Source organism: Rana temporaria, chromosome 3 (assembly GCF_905171775.1).
Source record: "Rana temporaria chromosome 3, aRanTem1.1, whole genome shotgun sequence".
NCBI lineage: Eukaryota > Metazoa > Chordata > Amphibia > Anura > Ranidae > Rana > Rana temporaria.
In genome coordinates, this window is record NC_053491.1 from 334,826,147 (window position 1) to 334,842,975 (window position 16,829).

Consider the following 16,829-nt stretch of genomic DNA (forward strand, 5'->3'; position numbering starts at 1 on the left):
TAGTCCCGTTTGTTTACTGCTTGTTAGTTGCTATTGCTATAAGCTGTTCTGTTTCAAACAACTCTTTATGCATTGACCTACCTCCTTTAGACCTTGGCCCATATGGACAGTATGATTACTTGCTGAATAAGTGCCCTCCACAGACAGCTCAACTCTTCAATAAGTCTAAGTTTAATCCAAAGTTGTTTTACTTTATAAAATGAAAAACATGGATGTTCACTGGTTAAATTGTAAGTGTAAATAGTCTTCTACACCTTATGCCCACTATGAAGTCTAAAAACAAACTGAGGGAACAAGAAGAATATGGAGGGATCTAGCTAAGGACTAAACCAACTAATCCAAACATGTAGGTAAACTGAATTGTACCACTTAGGAATACAGTAATAACAAGTTGTAGTTACACTGGTTGCCACTAGGTGTCAGCACAAAGATATTTATACATTACATAATGGATTCAATGTAAAGCGAAGGATACACCATAAGTGTACCAGAACACTGGCAATCCTGAATATATTTCAAAGGCACACATTTGCCAATTAAAGTGTATACAATCAATTTTTTTTTCTTATTTTGAAAGCAATGGTTAATTTTTTTTTGCTTCACTAGGAAGATTTTCCTTTACCTTCTGTGTTATAGACCCAGCTGTAAGAGAAAATCTTTCCTAAATGAAGGATCAGGAACAAGTGTCCCCTTCTAAGAATTTCTTGTTTTCTGTTCTAGTAAGAACTTAAATTTGTGGATCATACCTCAGTGTCTATCACTTTGGCAGTTATAACAAGGGCATAGGGCATAGTCAAACTCAAGTCATTTTTTTTTTAATAGAGCCCCAGTTTTGGTAGCAATTCCCACCTCCCCTCCAGCATTGCCTCAGAAGTAATTCCATTATGCCACTGGATATCTGGGCTAAACAATTCAGAAAACCAAAGACATACTATTACAGGATGTCATAGACAAGCCCCCGGAGGCAGATCCAGGTTTAGACCTTGGGGAGGCCGGGGCACTTCAGGTTCGGGCAGCCACTTATACACAGAGTTGGTTTACATTCTCAATGACAGACACACATTTTTAAAAATGCAGTCACAGGGCTCCATGTCTGGTTTGCTTGAACTGACAAAATACATTTTTGAAAAACAATACAACATACAAGTCCAAAGTTTTGCAGATGATGGCCGGCAAAATCTTACTTCCCAAGATACATTTAATAAATAAAGTCATTTATATAATACATTTTATATTATTTTATTATTATTTTCGATTTTTATTATTTTATATATAATTTTTTTATATTGTTTTATATCATTTTTGTATAGAGGGGGACCCTTCTGTCAGGGGGTGCCCAGGGCAATAGCTCTTTTTGCCCCTTAAATCCAGCCCTGCCCTAAGAAAGTGTAACCACGAAGCCCTTCACACACAGTAATGCAGAGCTCCACCCTGACATGTTTCGTCACACGTGACTTTTTAAAAACGTCACGTGTGACGAAACATGTCAGGGCGGAACTATGCACTGTCTTCACCAAGCTCTACGTGACCCCAGAAGCACGGGCATTCGTAGTTTCTTTGTATTTTATTGCCGGCAAATATTTTTTTTTAATTTTATGTACATTTTGTAACCTTTTTGAATAAACCACATAGTGTTTTCAAGATAATGCACTATTGGAGCCCCCCTTTCTTTTCCTCCACATGTTTCGTTCCTGCCTGAAAGAGTGCCCTAGCTCTCCATTAGAGGGAAGGTTTCTCTCTAAATGGCATGGTTAACCAGCATGGTGTGCAAGGAAGATGACAGGAGTCGACAGGGACCCCCATCTCGGACAAATCAAGGACCCAGCAAAGGGTGATATCTGCAGCAGAAAAATGACCTTGCCACTAGTAGGAGGTCCATCACATCTGGTAAGGGTCCTCATTTTTATTCCGGTGTGTCCCTCAAGAAGTGACCTACTCTTCATCCCTTCGGTGGTGGTGGAATCATCTTTCAACCTTATTTTCTTTCTTTCTTTCACTTTAAAATTGGACTTATTGTTCATCTTATGTGGACTTTTTTGCACATTTATTCTGCTTATGTGAATATCTTTGCAATTGCATATACTGTTGGTTACGTTTTTATGTAACTATCCACATAGTGCACAATATTCTTTTTTAGATATTCATTGTTCACAAGTAGCGCGACTATTTCTCTTTCTTACATTATTTACCTTGCATGGATATCACATGTTTTTTTGTGCCGCAGCTTTGTCTCCACAAGAGTTATTTTTCATTTTTTCACTTTTGAAAAGTGTTGATCAATAAGAAGAATTGGTTTAGATTTTCTTCACCTTCGGTCCATATCATAAAGATATCATCAATATAGCAATAATATCTGTATGGCTTTTGTTGTATGCTGTTCAGGAATTTGTCCTCCAGGTCAGCCATAAATAAGTTTGCATATTGGGGTGCCATTTTGCTTGCCATAGCAGTACCCATACATTGGAGATAGATGTCATTATTGAAAGTGAAGTAGTTGTGTGTAAGATTGAATTTGATGAGCTGTGTAACATCCTCAGCAGTGTATTTGTGGTTTGGTGAGGATGAAAAGAATCTGTGAAATGCTGCCAACCGATCCTTGTGAGGGATGTTACAGTACAGAGATTCTACATCCATAGTGACTAGAAGTGCAAGCGAGGATGAATTTACACAGACATACCATCAAGGAACATAAATAAAAATGCACACCTGTGGGGCATCACTTCTTACAACCGGACCACACTATAGAAGACCTTAATGTTTTAGGGCCATATTCTCAAATAATTTACGCCGGCGTATCAGCAGATACGCCGACGTAAGTCCAATCCTATGTTTAAGTGTATTCTCAAACTGAGATACACTTAAACATGCCTAAGATACGACGGCCTGCGCCGTTGTATCTTAGGCTGCAATATTTACGCTGACCGCTAGGTGGCGGTCAGCGTAGAATATGCAAATGACTAGTCACGCCGATTCTCTAACGTACGCTTGCCCGCCGTAGTGTTTTAATGTCGTTTCCGTAAGCGATACGCGGCGTAAAGATAAACATGCCCCCTAGGTGGCGTACTCAATGTTAAGTATGGCCGTCGATCCCGCGTCGAAATTTGAAAATTTAACGTCGTTTGCGTAAGTCGTCCGTGAATGGCGCTGGACGCCATTTACGTTACAGTCAAAACAAATGACGTCCGTGAGACGTCATTTAGCGCAATGCACGTCGGGTAATTTACCCGACGGAGCATGCGCATTACGATCGGCGCAGGAGCGCGCCTAATTTAAATGATCCACGCCCCCTACCAGGATCATTTGAATTAGGAGGGCTTGCGCGGGTGGACTTTACGCGCCGCCGCCGCAAGTTTACAGGTAAGTGGTTTGGGAATCAGGCACTTGCCACTTAAACTTGCGGCGTGGCGTAACGTAAAGGACATACGTTCCGCCGCCTCAGATCTTTAAGAATATGCCCCCTAGTTCTTAAAGGGAATTTCATAGCTATCCAGGAAAGGAAAACGTTTGAACTAAAAATGATAATTCTTTTTGACACAAAAACTAATGGCCTAAATTTAGATATTGGTTTCCTTACCCATTATACTACTGTTTTATGACCCCCCTCTGTGACTAGCATCCCCCCTCAAGTCTATAGCTCTCCCTCTGTCTTATCTCACTAACTCTGCTGCTATCTTTATTACCATTGATTTGTATGTGTTTGTTTTTCTTTTCTTTTTTCTTCCTTTTCCTCAGATTTTTTTTTTTGTTTTGTTTTGTTTTAACATTCTGCCAAAAAAATTGTGAATCAGTACTTGTCATGTTACATGATATTATTTTTATTATGTACTGTCTCTTTAATGCCTATCTAGTTTGACTCTTGTGGCATTCCTTAGTTTGCATGCTGCTCAGTCTCCTCCCCCTCTTTTCTGTATCAGTCATTTTAATGCTGTAATTCATGTGACCTGTATGTTTCTTCTACCTGCATGGAAGAATCGTTCTTTTACCTGTTGTAACTTGCATTCTACGGATCATATGACGAATAAACATCGCCAGATCTTCTTTCATGTGAGTTGTGACTGAGTAAGCTATCTGGAAAGGTGATTTGGGATGGATAATCTCTTCAGGGCAATGAGCTCCATGTGCTACTGAAAAATACATTCATAGCCTTTGCAGCCGATTCAGAATAGTAAAAGAACGTATCCAGCAGCCTGCACAGAGATAACTGCGTCACAGGACAGATCATAGTGAAGTGTAACTGTGTGTATTGCATGAGAATTCTGCATACAACCCCAGCACAGCTTGTTACAGCTCCTCACAGTATACAGACACTCTTCACTGCTACAGTCAAGCCTGTGTACTGCAGGCCATCATGAGTGGAAAGGGCTCAGTGTGTGATGAAACACCACAGCATGCTTCACACAGAGAAAGCCAGGATGAGGACCCAGAGTTCACTGCATTGACCAAACGCTCTGTGAAACCCACTTGGAAGGTTAAAGAGAACTATGAATCCATGAGAACTGAACTAGCAACCAGTTTGAAGCAGATTTGGGATAAAATCCTCACCCACATTGATGTGATTTCATGTCCCAGCCATGAGGTACTGCAACTAGAGGGCGCCATAAAGCATCTCTCTGCTTCATACGAACTGTACGAGACTACAAGCAACAAATATAAAACTATTCTGCAAAGCATCAACACTGAGGAGTCCTTAGAGCAACTTAACAATGCCCAGCTTCTTAATGAGGAAAGAGAAAGCTTTATCCAGCGAACTAAAGCAAAGGCAGAAGCAAAATTAATGCTGCCACGGGGCACTGTATCTCACAAATCTGTATCCACCAGACGTTCTAAAGGTTCCTCTAGATCCCGAAGTTCAAGGCACTCAACGCTTAGTGAACAGCTAATAAATGCCCGCGCCGAAGCAGAGGCTATCAAGGTACGGGCCGCATATGCAAAAAAGAGAGCAGAAATGGAAACCGAGGCAGCGCATCAAAAGGCAGTAATGGAAACCGAGGCAGCGCATCAAAAGGCAGTAATGGAAGCCGAGGCAGCGCATCAAAAGGCAGCAATAGAAGCTCAAACGGCACGTCAAAGGGCAGCAATTGAAGCTTTAAAGGAACAGAGCAACTACGAGGCAGCTGCAGCAAAACTAAAGGTTTTGGAACAAGCTATCGGTGCAGATGAAAACGCTAGCGAAAGGGTCAGCGTCAAGGCAGATGTAGAAGATCCTTTTGAACGCACTAAGAACTATGTTCTAAACCACAGCAGTGAACACTCAATTACCTCCACGTTTTTGACGGCAACGCAAGGACTTCACCACATCATCAGGTAAAAGCTGTTCCAGCCACTTCCTACATGCAAACCCACCCCAGTGCAGCTCCCGACTGTCATGCTGATCCCGCATATGTCACAAAACGGCACACTAATCCGCAAGCAAGTCGCCAGCCTCCTGCTAACAGTACTGTTCCAGACCTTCACCCAACAATTCAGCTGAATGCCCTTGCTGCACCATATCTTCCCACGTCTCTTTGCAACGATACCATAAACAATGCTATCCACAACAATCAACCAGCAACCTCCTATGTAAAGTCAGAGGCAACAGAGGTAGTAAAGTACTTACTTCGACATGAGCTCGCCAAGTCAGGCCTAGTAAACTTCGACGACCATCCTGAAAATTATAGAAGCTGGAAAGCCGCTTTCAAAACTACATTAGGCGGTATCGGTTTTACTGCCGATCGTGAGCTGGATCTGCTGATCGGGTTGCTTGGCCCACAGTCAACAGAACGTGTCAAGAGCCTCAGGTCAGTTTACATCGACAATCCAACTGCAGGTCTCACCGCAGCATGGGAGCGTCTAGAACAGACTTACGGTAGTCCTGAAGCCATAGAGAATGCATTGCTCAAACGATTGGAAAATTTCCCAAGGATATCTGGTAAGGACAATATAGAGTTCCAGAGACTCAGCGACCTTCTTCTCGAAGTCCAGCTTGCCAAAACTGACCCTAAGCTACCTGGCCTCAGTTACCTGGACACTGCTCGAGGAGTTAACCCTATCGTTTGCAAGCTTCCGCATGGCCTACAAGAAAAGTGGATCCAAGTTGGGTCATCATACAAACGGGAAAACAAGGTTTCCTTTCCCCCGTTCTCCTACTTCTGCAATTTCGTCAGGAACATTGCTGACACCAAGAACGATCCTAGTTTTGCATTCAGCGAGTTCAATACTCCCTCACCTAAAGGTGACAACCTACATACTAGCTACAGGAACCGCAGAGGTCCCGTGTCTGTTAGGAAGACAGACATTATTCCCACTCCCGCCCCAAACAAGAGCGGCAAGATCGAAAACCCAAACCGATTATGTCCCATCCACAAGAAGCCTCATCCCCTCAAAAAATGTATCGGTTTCAGAAAGAAGCCCCTACAAGAACGAAAGGAACTCCTAAAGACCTTTGGGGTATGTTATAGATGCTGTGCTTCCACCGATCACTTTGCCAAGGAATGTAAAACTCCTATCAAGTGCATAGAGTGCGGTTCCGAGGACCATGTGCAAGCACTCCATCCCCTTGAGTCCAATCCTTCACAACATGCAGACCTTCCTCCTGGGCAGAACCACAGCGGGAAGAGTACAGATCACGTACCTAATTCCACCATGGTATTTTCTTCGTGCACTGAAGTCTGTGGGGAAGACCACTGTGACAAATCTTGCGCTAAAATATGCCTAGTGAATATTCATCACAAGGATCAGCCAGAAAAGACTTTAAGGGTGTATGCTATCTTAGACGATCAAAGCAATCGATCGCTTGCACGATCCGAACTGTTCGATCTATTTTGCACAAAAGGAGAGGTTCACCCTTACACCTTAGGCACTTGTAGTGGAACTACAGAGGTTTTTGGAAGAAGGGCTCATGGATTTATTGTGTCTTCCCTAGAAAATAACCTACAATTACCCTTACCTACACTTGTAGAGTGTAACCAGATACCAGCCAACAAAGAAGAAATACCTACACCAGAAGTTGCCTTCTACCACCCTCATCTAAGGTCAATAGCCAGTGAAATCCCACCACTTGACAAAGATGCTAAAATCCTTCTTCTGCTGGGAAGAGATATTCTAAGGATCCACAAGGTACACAGGCAGGTCAGCGGACCTCCAGAGGCCCCATTCGCCCAGTACCTGGACTTAGGCTGGGTCATCATAGGCAACGTCTGTATAGGCAAAATGAAAAGGCCTACTAACATTTCTTCATTCAAGACAAATGTATTGCCAAATGGTCGTAATACTCACTTTGAGCCATGCCCACATCACTACTGGGTAAAGGAGAAGGTAACTAGCTGCAAGTTGCAACATTGCAACACAAACCTTTCCCGCACCTACGATGACAGCTTTGGTTCTACAGTTTTCAACGTAAGCAGTGAAGACGACAAGTTGGCTCCTTCGGCAGAAGACAAAGAATTCCTTAAAGTAATGGACAATGAGTTCTTTCAGGAAGATTCCAATAGCTGGGTAGCACCCCTACCCTTTCGCCTCCCGAGAGAGAAGCTACCAAACAATCTACATCAAGCAGTCAAAAGATTCTCCTCCTTAAAGCGTACCTTAAGCAGGAAGCCAGAGATGGAAAGACATTTTGTGGACTTCATACAGAATATCTTTGACAGGGGTCATGCCGAACCCGCACCCCCATTGAAAGAAGGAGAAGAATGCTGGTACCTCCCTTCCTTCGGTGTGTATCACCCACGAAAGCCAGACCAAATCAGAGTTGTCTTTGACTCCAGTGCCCAACATGAAGGCTTCTCACTTAACGACATGCTCCTCACAGGGCCCAACTTGAACAACAACCTCATTGGAGTCCTAATTCGCTTTCGTCAAGAACCTGTAGCGGTGATGGCCGACATTCAACAAATGTTCCACTGCTTCATCGTCAAGGAAGATAACAGGAATTACCTCAGGTTTCTATGGCACAAGGACAACGACATCAACAAAGAGGTAATTGATTACCGAATGAGGGTACATGTCTTTGGGAACAGCCCTTCCCCAGCTGTAGCAATCTATGGACTAAAAAAGACAGCTCAGCTTGGAGAAGCTGAGTATGGATCCGATGCTCGTCAATTTGTTGAAAGGAACTTTTACGTAGATGACGGGCTCAAATCCTTTCCTACTGCTAAAGAAGCAATTAATCTTCTTACCAGAACAAAGGAGATGCTAGCTGTAGCAAACTTGAGACTTCACAAAATTATATCTAACAGCCAAGAGCTAATGAATGCATTTCACCCTGAGGACTATGCTGCCAGTGTGAAAGACCTTGACCTTGGGTCAGACACACCCCCTATACAGAGAAGTCTAGGTCTGCTGTGGAACATCAAGGCAGACACATTCACCTTCCAGGTGTCAACCTGTGACAAACCCTTCACCAAGAGAGGAGTCTTGTCCGTAGTGAACAGCATCTACGACCCACTGGGATTTATAGCCCCAGTCACCATCCAAGGTAAGATGTTATTAAGACAGCTTACTACCGATAACCTAGATTGGGACACTCCGTTACCTATTGAGAAACAACAAAGATGGGAGAAATGGAGAGGTTCTCTGAAGACATTAGAACAGCTCCAAATTCCACGTTGCTATGCCCCAGTCTCCATCTCAGCCGCTGTCCAGAGGGAAATCCATATTTTCTCTGATGCATCAGTTGAAGCTATAGCTGCAGTGGCCTATTTGAAGACCTCAGGAGTTAATGGAGACATACACTGCAACTTTGTTCTAGGCAAGACAAAGCTAACACCAAAACCCGCACATACCATACCCAGACTTGAACTTTGTGCAGCTGTGCTAGCAGTGGAAATAGCTGAAGTCATAATGAGTGACTTAGGCAGGAGTACCGGCTATACCCGCTATGGCGGGGAGAATATCACTATCACTATTGACTGTGCTACTGTTGAAGTCCCACGATTACAAACGATAGACTGCAGGACTCAAGCCATCTGTTTTTTGGACGTCATGTTTCATTGTTCATTTACTGCATACCTTCTTGTGTTTGCGGGTATCTCGTATCTATGGTTTACACACCAGTTTTACCTTTAACGTTTCTTCCCCTACAGGTTCAAGTTGGACTTATCTTTATATATGTAATAGACTTTGAAATCTAAAGATTTCAGGCGGGGAGTGTCATGTTACATGATATTATTTTTATTATGTACTGTCTCTTTAATGCCTATCTAGTTTGACTCTTGTGGCATTCCTTAGTTTGCATGCTGCTCAGTCTCCTCCCCCTCTTTTCTGTATCAGTCATTTTAATGCTGTAATTCATGTGACCTGTATGTTTCTTCTACCTGCATGGAAGAATCGTTCTTTTACCTGTTGTAACTTGCATTCTACGGATCATATGACGAATAAACATCGCCAGATCTTCTTTCATGTGAGTTGTGACTGAGTAAGCTATCTGGAAAGGTGATTTGGGATGGATAATCTCTTCAGGGCAATGAGCTCCATGTGCTACTGAAAAATACATTCATAGCCTTTGCAGCCGATTCAGAATAGTACTGCTTAGACCTTGAAGAAGCAAATAAAAAAAGTATCACGTACAGTACTCAATTTCCCCTTCAGAAACAAAACCAAAACCAAAAACAAAGTAATCATGATTATAAATAAATATTCAATTACATTACTACACAATTTTAATATTTTTGTCTTAGTTTACTATTGCACATTTTTCTTACATATGAAAATGTATGTAAATATAATAGCTTTTGGTGGTTTCATGGTGTTTATGAAATAAAACAGCACTGTGGATACTCAAACCTTCACGTCCATATGTCAAATACAAAAAGAGGCCCACAGTGCACAGATCAGATCAATTGGCTTTCGGCATCTTTTTCCAATGAATGCCCTTTGTCTACATTATAACGCTGAAATCCACGGTGGTAATAATTACAGTTCTCCTCCATGTTGCTATTGCCTGTTTTGGATGGGATGAGTCCGTACTCTGTAGATAATGACGGCTGCAGCCGGGAAGAGAAGCAATGATGTCATCACCAAGATGGTGGCTAGAATAAGGAGTATGATGACCCAAATTTCCAGTATGTGTTTAGGGATCTCTGCTGGGGATGGAGTCACGAGATCTGTCATTTTGGCTTATGATGTGAAATCCACTCCCTGGAATAAGTAAAAACAGAAAACAACAATGAAAAAAGACGAACCATTAAGTGCTACGTAATTTAGGTTAAAGCGGAACTCTGGGAAAAGCAGTATGGCCTAAATTCAAGTGGCAAGTATATTCTTACTTGAAACTTGGTTTGTTATGTATTTCTTCCAGATATGTGCAGTTACCTAACTTCTGTGCCAGAGCTTCCTACAAAAAAGACCAATCTCTGTTTGTGCAGGGTCAAGTATCCGCCCCCTCCTATAGTTTTCTGCAAGAAGCATGTTTCCAACCAAATTAAATGACACATATAAGAGGTATTGTAAATTTGAATAGCAATGCAGATAGTAATACAATTTTTATTTTTACAGTAAAACCTTGGATTGCAAGCATAATTGGTTCCAAAAACCTTCCTTTAATCCAAAGCACTCTTATATCAAAGCAAATTTTCCCATAAGAAATAATGGAAACTCAAATGATTCGTTCCACAACCATTTTATTCATAAGCCCTTTAGTTTATAGTCCATATAAAAAGATTATAGCAAAGTTGTGTAACCATAAAATGTCCATCCACAAATGGAAGCCTCCACAAGGGGATTAGAAGCAATATCCAGCAGGAGTTCCAGAGTATAAAATAGAAGAGAGGCACCTCTAAGTGTAGCAATATGGTTACATTTAATGAAGGTACAACATTTAGCAACTCACATGGTTGATGAATAAAAGAGGCACATCTACCCAGGCATCAGGGGTGAGGCTGTCCCCATAGACCGTCCTCCGCACTGTCAGTCAGCAATCGTGACCGGGAAGACTACCCTGCAGTAGACCGATCTGAACGTGAGGCTTGAAACGCTTGTGGAGGGCAGTGTGGAAGGGATGACGTTAATGGCAGTGAGGAGGATGGTCTATGTCAGGGATATGCAATTAGCGGACCTCCAGCTGTTGCAAAACTACAAGTCCCATCATGCTTCTGCCTCTGAGTGCTATGCTTGTGGCTGTCAGAGTCTTGCTATGCCTCATGGGATTTGTAGTTCTGCAACATCTGGAGGTCCGCTAATTGCATATCCCCGGTCTATGTGGACAGCTTTACCCAGAATGCCTGCATACTTAGATGTACCTGTTTTGATCATCAACCATGTGAGTTGCTAAATGTTGTACCTTCATTAAAAGTAACCATATTGCTACACTTAAAGGCGCCTCTCTTCTCTTTTATACTTGTGACATGACGCTACTCTTATATCCAGACATCGCTTGTATATCAAGCTAAACATTTTAATTTTATTAAAAAATTTAGCTTGTCTTGCAAAACGCTCTTAAACCAAGTTACTCTCAAACCAAGGTTATACTGTATTTTTAATTGGGCAACTTTTTTTGTCATGAGTTGACTGTAAGGCCTCGTAGACACGACCGAACATGTCTGCTGAAACTGGTCCAGTTTCCGCGGACATGTTCGGTCGTCTGTACGGCCGACCGGACAATTTTCCGGCGGATCGGACAGGTTTCCAGCTGGCAAATGTTTCTTAGCATGCTAAGAAACATGTTCGCTGGAAGCCTGTCCATCGGACATGTTCGGTGGTCTGTACGACTCACCGGACATGTCTGCTCGGCCGAAAGCCCTCGCATGCGTCGAAGTGATTCGACGCATGCGTGGAAGCATTGACCTTCCAGGGTCGCGCACGTCGCCGCGTCATCGTCGCGGCGACGGCGCGGCCACGTCACCGCGTTTGCTGTCCGCGGGAAATTTGGTCTGATGGTGTGTACAGCCATCAGACCAAAATCCGGCAGCGGACATGTCCGATGAAAACGGTCCGCGGACCGTTTTCATCGGACATGTCCCATCGTGTGTACGAGGCCTTAGAAGTCATATTTCACTACACATAAAAAAAAAGTGTCCCAAGAATGTTCATTCCACGATGAACCTTCTTCTTTAAAAGGTGCTCCATGGTCAAATATTAATCAAAAAAGGGCTGAAGTGCTCAAAAACATCATAAGGTGAAATGTGGCACACACCCCTTGTGTCCTTACAGCTGAACTTCCAGCTGTTAGGCATAAGGGCCTAACACTCTTATTCTGGTAAAAGGTTGTTTGGTTGATCTTTTTCCTAAATACCCCGGGGACTGATGCAATAGGATGTTGCAGTTGCTAATGCTGGTGCCACTTGTAACCAACCATGATGAATAGAGGGAGAGACGCATTTCGCCCCCCACACATTGTCTTTGAAGACGCCGTGTGGGATAGACAAAACGCGTTGATGGAATTTCTGGTTCCACTTACACGAGGAATGCACGCAAAGCTGCTGCGAACCCGGAAGGTGTCCAAACACAATTGGCAGCCCAGCATCTTGTAAAGCAGATACATGTTTTCTAGTTTGTAAGTGTAATTTTTTTTTTTTTTATTAAATAAACAGATTTACTACATTATGAGAGTTCTCTCCCTCTATTGATCCGGGTTGGTTACAAGTGACACCAGCATTGGCAGCTGAACATCCCATTGTATCTGTCCACTGGGTATTTTAAGAAGATCAGCCAAGAACCCTTTCACCAGAATAAGCGTGTTAGACCCTTATGCTTAAAAGGGTTGTAAAGGTACAATTTTTTTTCCCTAAGTAGCTTCCTTTACCTTAGTGCAGTCCTCCTTCACTTACCTCATCCTTCAATTTTGCTTTTAAATGTCCTTATTTCTTCTTAGAAATCATCACTTCCTGTTCTTCTGTCTGTAACTCCACACAGTAAAGCTTTCTCCCTGGCGTGGAGTGTCGTGCTCGCCCCCTCCCTTGGACTACAGGAGAGTCAGGAGGCCTTCTACGTTGCAGATAGAGAAAAGAGCTGTCTGTTAGTGGGCATCCTGACTCTCCTGTAGTCCAAGGGAGGGGGCGAGCACGACACTCCACACCAGGGAGAAAGCCTTGCATTACTGTGTGTAGTTACAGACAGAAGAACAGGAAGTAAGGATTTCTCAGAAGAAATAAGGACATTTAAAAGCAAAATTGAAGGATGAGGTAAGTGAAGGAGGACTGCACTAAGGTGAAGGAAGCTATTTAGGAAAAAAAATTGTACCTTTGCAACCCCTTTAACAGCTGAGGGTCCATTTTTTCTGGTGAGTAAGGACACGAGAGGGATGTGTGCCACACTTCACCTTGTGGTGTTTTTTTGAGCACTTCAGTACTTTTTTGATTACTATTTGAGCACGGAGCACCTTTTAACCACTTTAGCCCCGAACCATTTTGTTGCGATTCGGCACTGCGTCGCTTTAACTGCCAATTGCGTGGTCGTGCGACGTGGCTCCCAAACAAAATTTACGTCCTTTTTTCCCCACAAAGAGCTTTCATTTGGTGGTATTTGGTGTGGAGAAAGCCTCTTGAGGGGGGAGGGGGTGAGCAGGAGTGTCAGGACACCCACTAGCACACAGCTCTTTTCTCTATATGCAAAGTAGAAAGTGTCCTGACACTCCTGCTCGCCCCCTCCCCCCTCAAGAGGCTTTCTCCACACCAGGGAGAAAGCCTCGCATTACGGTGTGGAGTTACAGACAGAAGAACAGGAAGTGAGGATTTCTCAGAAGAAATAAGGACATTTAAAAGCAAAATGGAAGGATGAGGTAAGTGAAGGAGGACTGCACTAAGGTATAGGAAGCTATTTAGATGGGCTGTATGTGTATGTGACAAGACAGTCATCACCGCTTCTGATTACAGGAAGCGGTGATGACTGTCATTGTCACTAGGCAGAGCGGGGAGATGCTTGCTTACATTAGCATGTCCCGGCACTATCTCTTCGTGAGACGATTGCGGGTATCCCAATGGCAAATGAGTCCGCGGGACCCGTGGTTGGCGCGCACGTGCACAATGGCGCTTCCTTAAAGGGGACGTATATATACGTCCTTCTGCCCAGGAGTGCCATTGTGTCGACGTATATGCATGCGGCGGTCAGGAAGCGGTTAAAGAAGAAGGTTCACAGTGGAATGAACATTCTTTGGACACTTTAACAATTTATTTTTACTGACAGTTTATTTCTATGTGTAGTCCAATATGACTCGTTTGCAGCAGTTTAATCTACTGTATATGTAATTTGGTATATACTGTAATGCGCAGTGGTTTATAATGTAAGGCACCAAGCAGGTGTATAAAGCCCTGTACACACGATCGGTTTGTCTGATGAAAACAGACCAATGGACCGTTTTCATCGGACAAACCGATCGTGTGCGGGCCCCATCAGTTTGTTTTCCACCGGTGAAAAAAAATAGAACATGTTTTAAAATTTTCCTATGGATAAAAAACCGATAGAAAAAAAACAATCATCTATGTGGAAGTCCATCAAACAAAAATCCATGCATGCTCAGAATCAAGTCGACGCATGCTCGGAAGCATTGAACTTCATTTTTCTCAGCACGTCGTAGTGTTTTACGTCACCGCGTTGGACACGGTCGGATTTTTGACCGATGGTGTGTAGGCAAGACTGATGAAAATCAGCTTCATCAGATATCCGACGAAAAAATCCATCAGATTAGATTCCATCAGATATCCGATCGTGTGTACAGGGCTTTACACTTTAAGCAGCAGCAACAGAGGTAGAGGTTCACATGTTATAATTCCTAGCGTGTGTTTCTTTGATATTTGAACTATTTGTCATGATTTGTTTCCAGAGAAAGATCTAGTGAAAGCTCCCTCTTTGTTCATCTGAACAAAATTCACATGTTATCATGTTACATAGTAGGTAAGGTTGAATAAAGACAATAGTCCATCCAGTTCAACCTGTGTAGATGCTTGTGAGTCAGTGTCTATAATTATTTGCCATATCCCTGTATTTTGTGTTCTTTAAGATGCACATCCAAGAGTTTTTTAAAAATATCCATACATGTGGTCACATGTCCTCTGACACTCCTTGAGACTGAATAGTTTTCCTATAGTTACAACATAGACGTGATCATGCTTTCGTTGGTTGTTTTTTAAACATTAATTCACATTATTGTCTACATTAAATGTATATTGAAAAAATACAATTATTTAAAAAGACTATCTAATAAAAAAAAATGATTCTTATAGATAAACTCTGCAGCTTTTCACATAGTTACACTTGAAAAGTGAAATGCGAAAAGAGAAAGAAGACTCTTGGGAATGCCCCAGAAACATCAGCTGAGGTTAGGGGAAAAGTTCTTGAGATGCTAGTAGACATTTCAGCCTGATCAATAAAGATGTAGTTTGAATGTTTGGTGTGGAGGAACTTGAGTGGCCCGCACATGGCCCTGACCCTAAACCAGACAGCTTTTTGGTCCAACGTGAGCACCTGAATTCACAAATGCTCTTTTGGCTTACTAGGCACACATATCCACAGACTCCAAAATCTTGTGCAAAGCATTCAAAGAAGAGCAAACACTGTTATAGTTACAAGGGTGGGTGTCCATCTCCATATTAATGTCCATGATTTTGAAATAAGATGCCCAACAAGCTGATAGTCAGGTGTCCACAAACTATCACCCATATACCTCTTTGGGATTCCCCCAAATAGTTACTCCATGCCATAGCTATTGGTTTTGATCCCACCCACCTGAGTTTGGAGTTTTCCCACTGCTTGTTTTGCATTATCTACAATATTAAATATTTGGACTATCCAGTAATGAAAGTGGCTAGACCTATACAGGCTGCAGTAGGTGCACAGATCAAGGAACTTAGAAAAAAAGAGATCTCACTAGATTACCCAGGTAACATATACCTTTAGGTCAGGGGTGCCCAACCTTTTGAAGAGTGAGGGCCACTTAAGCAACTTGGTAACCAATCGCGGGCCACAATGAGCGGAGCGGACGGATGACAGGTCACGGCTACTCTATAGGCTCTCCGATCTGCCCAGATAGAAGGGGACGAATTCCCTTCTGTTTTTCAGATTGGAGGTAGGCGAGCGTAAATGGACATCTGTTGCTTTATAGAGGTGAATTGAGGGTCCCAATTGGTTGGGCTGATGTTTTGAAAAGGACCTAAGACTGCTTTCACACTGATGTGCTGTAGTTTACCCACACCATGGGTGCAGTGTAAGGCACCGGTGTCTATCCTGCAGCTTAGCTGAACTTTGCCATAGACTCTGCCTGTGGCAAAAGCCAGCGCTGTAGAGGAAGCATCGGCTTATTGGGCTCTGCTCCGCAGCAGCTTTCTTCGTCTACCACCAGCTACATTCACAACACTGATGCTGTGGTATTGTGGGTCAACCTGCGATCTGGGCTTGCCGACCCGCCATTCCAGAGCAGGAGGTCGCGGGCCACATCAGAGGGCGCCGCGGGCCACTGGTTGGCCACCCCTGCTTTAGGTGGTTCGATGAGGAATTATCACTTTTGGGTGAAAAAGGATATGAAACCAAACTCAAAAGAAAAACAGAAAAAGAAGAAACAGAAAAACAACAGACACTTAAATTCAACATTTGTCCATTGCATTTGTTACGATCAAATACGCAACAAAGACAAACATTTTTCAGAAGAAAGCTTTGGTCCCATTTCTGATCATAAATCAAGCAGTAAAACTGTATTTAGACTCATAAAATAAAATCAACAATTTAGCCAAGCTGTGCAAACATCCCCAGGATAAGACATGCTACAGATTACTTGCTACTGCCCATCAGCAGCTGGCAGAATCGAAATTTCTGATTATAAACAGAACTATCTGCATGTGAAACAATATCGTCTATGGAGCGTTGTCTTAATAGAAAGCAGCTGGATAGAAAGCAAATTGAGGTTTTCATTTCTACCCTGCACTGAA

General features: G+C 42.8%; 1 protein-coding gene across 1 annotated transcript in view; it reads right to left on the reverse strand.

The window, feature by feature from the left end:
- Positions 1-9,612: 9,612 nt before the first annotated feature.
- SMIM3 (small integral membrane protein 3) overlaps positions 9,613-16,829 on the reverse strand; it is an 82,285-nt gene continuing 75,068 nt past the window's right edge. Inside the window, exon 2 of the mRNA XM_040345044.1 lies at positions 9,613-10,113. Within this exon, the coding sequence (XP_040200978.1) occupies positions 9,910-10,086 (177 nt within the window). The 5' untranslated portion in view covers positions 10,087-10,113 and the 3' untranslated portion in view covers positions 9,613-9,909. The remainder of the gene's footprint in view (positions 10,114-16,829) is intronic.